The sequence below is a fragment of the Kryptolebias marmoratus genome, linkage group LG12 (assembly GCF_001649575.2).
Source record: "Kryptolebias marmoratus isolate JLee-2015 linkage group LG12, ASM164957v2, whole genome shotgun sequence".
NCBI classification, from domain to species: domain Eukaryota; kingdom Metazoa; phylum Chordata; class Actinopteri; order Cyprinodontiformes; family Rivulidae; genus Kryptolebias; species Kryptolebias marmoratus.
The window spans coordinates 24,903,320-24,911,149 of NC_051441.1; the positions used below are offsets into that span (position 1 = coordinate 24,903,320).

General features: G+C 39.9%; 1 protein-coding gene across 4 annotated transcripts in view; it reads left to right on the forward strand.

The window, feature by feature from the left end:
• LOC108248182 (retinoic acid receptor alpha-B) overlaps window positions 1–7,830 on the forward strand; it is a 50,888-nt gene that overhangs the window by 24,197 nt on the left and 18,861 nt on the right. For 3 of the 4 annotated variants that reach the window (XM_017436790.3, XM_017436791.3, XM_037978811.1), the window contains one exon: window positions 1,377–1,518. In XM_017436790.3, coding sequence (XP_017292279.1) covers window positions 1,377–1,518 — 142 coding nt within the window. Of the gene's footprint in view, window positions 1–28; window positions 172–250; window positions 1,519–7,830 lie in introns of those variants that run through there. The other variant, XM_037978810.1, reaches the window with a different exon arrangement.

The window sequence follows — 7,830 nt, forward strand, 5'->3', positions numbered from 1 at the left end:
GGGGGGGGGGGGGGGGGTACTGTGGCAATCTGCCACTTTGCTCCCTTCTACTCTTCTAATTGGTGGTGGCACTAATCATGCACAGCTGCAGCAGGTTGTCATCAGCAGACTCCAGGGTACTTAAGGCAGTCGCAGAGAGCAGCTCTTCGCTGGAACATCGTTTGCTATTGGGTAAACAGTCTCGGCCTGAAACCAAGTTTTTTCTGTTCTGAAAATTACTTACCTTGTGCTTGTTTTTGTGAACCACCAGTATCCTGTGACTGCTCACCTGCCTAAGTACTACTTACCTGGGGAATCCTGCTGTGTCAGATCTGGCCTGTCGTCCTGTGAAGTGGATCTTCTGAAGATCCTGCCACTTACCCCCTCCCAATCCTAAATAAACACACTTACCTTTTATTCTGTCTGCTGTGTCTGTCCGTCATCTGGTTACTCACGTTTGGCAAGACCCTGAGATCCTGTCAACATGAAGTCTTCTAAAATTGTGGTACCCTCTCCAGTTTTAAGCTCAAGTTAAACCCATGATATAGTGGCTTCCCCAGTTCTGTAGAACAGGCTTTGAGCATCCTTGGACACACACTGTCTGGTTCTGCTGCCTTTCTGGGACATAGCCGCCTGAACTCGCTGTTCACCTGGTTGTTATTGATGGTAGTGGAGAAGGGTAGTGAAAGGACCTTGTTTACGTCCAGGTCTGTGAGCTTCATCAATGCAGAAAAGTATATATAGGTTTAAGAACAACATAAACTCAGATGGCATCTTTTTCAGGTAAGACCTTGCATATTTCAGCAAAACAATATTAAACCACATACTGCATTAATTACGGCAGCATGGCTTTGTAGAAAAGTCCAGGTGGTGAACTGGCCTGCTTACAGTTCAGATCTCTCACCAGGTGAGAAAGTTTGGCACATCATAAAACAATGAATCCAGCAAAGAAGACCCAGGGCTGTTGAACAGCTAAAATCCCCCATTAAACAAGAAGGGGACAACATTCCCCTCTAAAAGACCCAGCAGCTGCTCTCTTCACTGACTGTTTTGAAAAAAGAAGGAATGCTACATAGGGGGAATATGGCCCTGTTTTGTCTTTTTTTTAGATGTGTTGTTGCCATATATTTAAAAATTACACAAATCTTTGCTAAAAAAATGTACAGGTTTTTTTTGTTTAAACATTTAACATGTTTATTATGTTCCACTGTGAATTACATGTAGGTTTATGAGATTTGGAAATTGCTGCATTCTGTTTTTATTCACCTTTTATACAGCTTCCCAACCTTTTCACAATTAGAGCTGTACATTGTAAGCACCAACCTCTCAGTTTTCAGTTTATGGGTTGTATTCTGTTCTCCTTTGTGTGAACTCCAGCTTTCCTTTCTCTCCTGCAGGGTTTCTTTCGGAGGAGCATCCAGAAAAACATGGTGTACACATGCCACCGAGACAAAGTGTGTATCATAAACAAAGTGACGAGGAACCGGTGTCAGTCCTGTCGGCTGCAAAAATGCCTCGATGCCGGCATGTCTAAAGAGTGTGAGTTATGTGTGGAGATCTGTTTCCATTCTATCCTGAGTTTTAGCCAATTCTCATAGCTTTTTGTTGTGCAAAAAAACAATATTAGGGGTTTCTTGTTGACGAGACACTTTCAAAGTAAAAGCAGACATTGGACCAGAAAAATGATGCAGAATGAAGTAAAGTTTAGATTGTGAAACTCTCAACACTCTCTTTCAAGATTAAAGCTCTTAAAATATGCAGAGTAGGAAGTCAAGTCAAGTCAAATTTATTTATATAGCACTTTTCAGCAACAAGGCGGTTCAAAGTGCTCAAGTAAAAGGACAATTACTCTGTTGCAATTTTACTCAAGTACAAGTAATGTTAGTGTATCTCTCCTTCAATGCACAAAGGACAAGAGAAATGATCATCAAATATAGAGATACAGAAGTAAAAACATCAATCATGTATAATCTAAATGAAATATAAGATAATCTAAATAAAATCATGAAACTAAACATATCTAAACATGAGCTAAGACAGTCAAAATAGTAGCTAAGATAATCTAAATGAAATCATGATAAAGTCAAAGCTGAACTAAACAACAATTAGGAATCTAACAATCTAACAATATCTAAAATATGAGCTAAGATAAACTAAATTAAACTAAACTAAATGTACAGGAAGGCTAAATAAGCTAACATAAACTGAAACATGATAGTGCTAAACTAAAGGTACAGCATGGCTAACTAATAGTACCAAAGGCCCGCTAAACAGCCAACATAAAAATGTGTGGTGGCAGCCTCACTTCTGTCAGCCCCAGGGCAGCTGTGGCTACAATGTAGCTTACCGCCATTAGTGTGAATGAATGGGTGAATGATTGTAGTGTGAAGCACTTTGAGGTCCTTGGACTAGATAAAGCGCTATACAAGTGCAAGCCATTTACCATATACCATTTGTTCACAGTAATAAGGGTGTTGCTTCGGTCGGTTGTGGTGGATAAAAAGTTGAGTTGAAAGACAAAGCTCTTCATTTACTGGTCCATCTATGTTCCAACCCCCACCTATGGTCATCAGTTATGGACTGTGACCAAAAGAACGATATCCCACATACAAGGGGATAAAATGACCTTACTTTTTAGGGTGGCCAGGCTCAGCCTTAGTGATAGAGTGAGGACCTCCATCATCTGGAAGAGCTTGGAGTAGAGCATTAGAATGCCTCCCTTTAGAGATTGTCCCACTGGGAAGAGACCCCAAGGTAGACCCTCAACTCACTGGAGAGATTATATATCCTCTCTGACCTGGGAACGTCTTAGGATCCCACAGGAGGTGCTGGAAAGTGTTGCTGGAGAGAGGAATGTCTGGGTTTCCCTCCTGGACCTGGTGCCTCTGCAACTCAGCCACAAATAAACAGTAGCAAAAAAAAAAAATATATATATATATATATATATATATATATATATATATATATTTCTGATTAAATAAACATGTAATGTGAAATGTACTGAGGTGTACAAATTTATCTTAACAGCAATTATGTTTTGAAGATTTGAGTTTTAAAATCAGCAGCATTCGAGTTTGGAAGTGGGCCTATTGGAACCATATTTAAGAGCTAAAACAACAACAACAACAATAATAATAATAATAAATAAAAATGTGAAAAAAGCAAAAATATACTACAGCTCCATTCTTGCTGCTTTAGATTTAGATCTAGACCAACCCCTTCTTTAGAATTTACCAGTATTTGTATGACCATATTTTGTCAGAACCTGCCTGAAGTTTTGTCTTGTATCCCTGCAGCTTTGTTTACCAAACAAACACAAAACACTTTAAAACAGTAAACAACAGAATCAAACTACAACATAAAAGCACTACCGCCAAAAAAACAAAACCTTTCACAGACCATAAACAAAAACACACAAATTATAAGATGAACAGGCGATGATGTTCAAAATTGGTAAATGCTCCAGGTTTACTTTTAAGATTTACTGATGTACAAAGGTATTTTTTAGTTTAACCTCCCTAAACTGAGGAACCCTGTGCTTTTGACCAGAAGGTAACCATCTGTATTCATGATTCATGAAAACATGGTTAGTGTCTGGATCTGTGTTTGTGTGTGAGAGAGAGTCTGTGTTTACTGTTCTGGGTTTATTCCTTTTCCGTGTCACATTTATTGTCTGTGTTTCTCAGTGTTGTTCTTGTGATTTCTTGTGTTCAGTTTGTTCCTCAGTGTTTCCCTCAGTTAGTCCTGCTCCTTTGCCTCTTCATTTTCTCACACCTACCTTTTGTAATTCATTTGTCTCACCTGCAGCCATATACCTCCTCACTCCAAACCCATTTGAACTCCTGGCTTTCTTTCTATGTTTGTTCAGGCATACTGTATGTACCCTGTTTTTGTTCCTTGTGAGCTCTTTGTAGCCTCCTGGTTGGTTTCTTTAGTTGTTGTTTTTTGTGTGTGTGTTTATTGCTGCCACATCAGCCTTTTGTTTTTGTATTATTAATAGTGATGGGGAAACTGAAACTTCATGAAACAATTAACCACTTTGACAGGCTTGCTTCATGAATGACACACTGCTTCAAAGCACTTCACACAGTCAGAAGAGTGACACCTGCTGGCTGTGAGTCAGAACTGCATGTGAGAGGTAGACATGACAAAGCCTCATTACTGCCTGTCACGTGAAGTTTTGAACTCGTATTTGCTAAATTTTCTGCATATGGTATATTAAGATATATAAAACCTTGTGGAATGGGGACAGTACTTGTGCTACTTTGTTTGATGAAATAGTGTAAATAGTGTAAATAGTGTAAAGCACAAATATTATGTGGGACAGGAGTCATACGGGTGGTTCTCCACTGTGGTAATATGAGTGTTCTAGTAGATCAGGAACTGTTTTTCATCTTTATTATCATCTTTATCATCTATATATATATATATATATATATATATATAGATAGATAGATAGATAGATAGATAGATAGATAGATAGATAGATAGATAAGAATCACTTCAATAGTTTTAGGTTTCAGTCTGCCCCTTTTGAGGCTGACTACCTATTCACCTTTGGCGAAATTGATTGGAGGATTGTTACCATTTTTCATATTAAGAAAATGACCAACTCTGCTGTCCAAAAGATCCCAGAAGTTGTTTTTAGCTGAAGGCTCAGGTCTTTCCATGGCAGCTGACTAATAGAGTTTATAGCAATTTAATTCCTATTGCTAGAGAGGTGTGGGAAACACAGTAGTCTTATGGAGTAAGGATGGGATGAGTATCTGTGATGTTGATTGCATTCCTCTCTAATCCTTCATGGCTCCAGCACATTCAGAAGTCAATTTAACATGGCCTTTTGCACATGCATGCCATTGCCAAAAGCTAATGTTTTAAATCGTTAGTCCAAAAGAGTGGATAAGTCCAAAACTCAAACATTTTAAACAGTGCATTGTTTTGTAGGATGAAGCAACGCTTTGGTTTTCAGGGTCGATGCCTTCAAAGACAGTTTGTGCAGTATCATTCTAATAGAAGGACTGACTTTGGAGGCAGAAACATGCTTTTCGGCTGACATCTTGGTGGAGGCCAGATGGAAAGGCGCAAGAACATCTAAACACTCACTGACTGTCTTGTAGTCCACAAATGTGAGAGGAGGAATGTCTGTGGTGAGGGATGCCACTGCTGCACCAACTGGGTCATATAGTCTTTGTAATGTCAAATATGTTGAAATCCATCTGGTTTCAATCTCTTAAACCAGTTTGTGAACTGACTTCTTGCAGCCTAGTTTGTCCTTTGCTATTGAGCTTGTCCTAAAGAATGTTACAATTCTTCTGCCTTTTGTTTTGACATCAGCAAGTAAAGGAGTTTGTTTCAGTGCTCACAATAAGATTAATACTCTGGGCTAAACATGGTACATTTCTTAATTTTGAAAGTTTGACACAAAAGGATTACATTTGATTCATTGCCTGTGTTTACACAATGTACTTCCTTTGTTGAACCCCACTGATTAATTGGCTGCTCCATGGCATCCCTCACATTTTCTGCTTTGTGTGACTGTGTGAAATGTCCCACACAAAACAAAACCCTTGCTAGCACTATGTTCTGATTAATGAAGTGGCAGGTGGCTCCATGATAAGCAGTCATGTTTAGTGCTGGGCGATATGGAAAAAATCCTATATCACAATATGGATAATTTTATATCACAATAACGATATATATTACGATATACCCCAATTACGTATGTTGTCAGTTATTCTCTGAAAAATACAAAAAAATAATCTCATTTCTTACCTTTTTTCAAGCTTTATTTCGAAATGACATTTAACTGAACTTTCACAAATGAGATCTGCTGCATTTTAGAGCAGCAATATATATGTACCTGTTACGACGTAACAGTATCAAGTGACAACAGACTCCATTATCTTCGGCCGGCTATAGTTTTACTTTTCGCAACTTTCCCCGGCTCTTTTACAACTTGTTTGACCTTGCACTTTTTGGATTGTTAAACTCTTTTTCGTGGTTCTTCTTTAAGTGATAGAAGAGGTTTGTTGTGTTGGCGTCAGATGAGAAAACAGTCTAATAGCAGAGTTAGCGTTAGCATTAGCAGAGTTAGCATATTACCCTTTTCTGCCCCGTGTCGGAATTCTTGAACCAAATCACAGACGTCCCCCTGGTTTTGGTAAAAGTCTTTCTTCTTAGGCTGCCTGCTAGCTGTCTCTACTTGTTGCGACCCTGAGTTTGATACTTCCTGCGTCTCCATCTTTCAGCACTTATGACTTAAATGCTGACACATACGGTGGGTCACAGAATATGGTGTGCCGCCGGGCCGCACAGAAAGCCGCTGCCGTAAAGCATGTCGCAAACCCACACGTGAAGCAGCGTCATGTCGCAAAATGGAGGTTCTTTGCAAAAGTTATTTTTTCTTCTTATTTATCACTTATATAAACTGAATGTATGCAAAGTGACAACACTAATACATTCGACGTAGCCTAGGTTATGAAATATTTACATGAATCATTGATACAATTATGATAGAAATGACAGAAATGATAGAGACGATAGAAGAAAATATATCACAATAGACACTTTTCTATCGTCCCCACGATATGTATCGTTATATCGCCCAGCACTAGTCATGTTCATGGAAGCCCACATGTCTGCAGTTAAACTTAGTCTTAGACTGTGCTTTCCCCAATTCCTGTTTTGCTCTCTTTGTGGTACATTTGTGGTTGGACATGAACAACAAACAACTGGTTAATGAGTGTTTTGTATTGGTCTAGCCGTTGTTCATGGTGAATCGACATATCTGCCGCCTGTCCACCACCAGAGCTGCTCTTTGACTCCTGTTTTGGCTGGAGCATTCTGTCAGGATTCAATGGCGTCAAAGAATGTTCAGCTTGTTGATAAACAGACCACAGTAACCGATAATCAGGTAAGTGTTTTTATTTACAGTGACGTTGTGCAGGGAATAGAATTGCTCGGGTCTGAAACGGAAAGAGTAAGGTGGTAAGTGAACACGACGGAGGATAGTATGAGAGAGTGTTAAGTTACGAGATATAGGCTTACAAAACGACAGGCGGAGTTCTACACAGGCTGTGTGATCTGAGGTGGTTCCGGGGGTACAGGTCTCCTGGTGACGAGTGTCCAGAGAAACGAGGTAGTTCTTAATCCATAAAGTGAGGCGGATGTGGATGAGGCAGATTGGCACAGACGAGCAGCTCATGTGCTCGGCTCGGGAACAGGTGGATAGTAGACCAGACTGGGTCTCCAGGTCGACAGGCACACTGAGGAAACACGGGAACAAAAACACAGGTAAGAAAATTCTCCTTGATACTGTTTAGCCTAGAATCGGCTCAGAGACTTTACCACTTGGTAAGCAATGCTCCTGCGCTGGTCTGATCTCCACCACAGCCTTAAGTACACTGCCCGTGTGATACCTCATTGCCTGCAGGTATGGAAGAAGTAAACTCCGCCAGCTGGAGGAGTCGGACACGCCCACCAGGAAGCAAACTCACAGATCACCACAATGCCACCAAACAACATAATTTAGTTTTACTTTCATTAAGAGAAAACATATTGACATTAAAACATTTATTGACCAAAATCAATTCCTTTTCATTCATTTTTTATATATAATATAAATATAAAAAGTTATTTGGACAATAGGTTTTTAAAAAAAAAATTCCCTTCTCACCCTCCGCGGGTGGTCTTTGTTTCATCCTCTGAGCTCGGGTCCTCTACCAGAAGCCTGGGAGCTTGAGGGTTCTGCGCAGTATCTTGGCTGTGCCTAGAACTGCACATTTCTGGACTGAGATGTCTGATGTTGTTCCTGGGATCTGTTGTAGCTACTGCTCCAGTTTGGGGGTGACT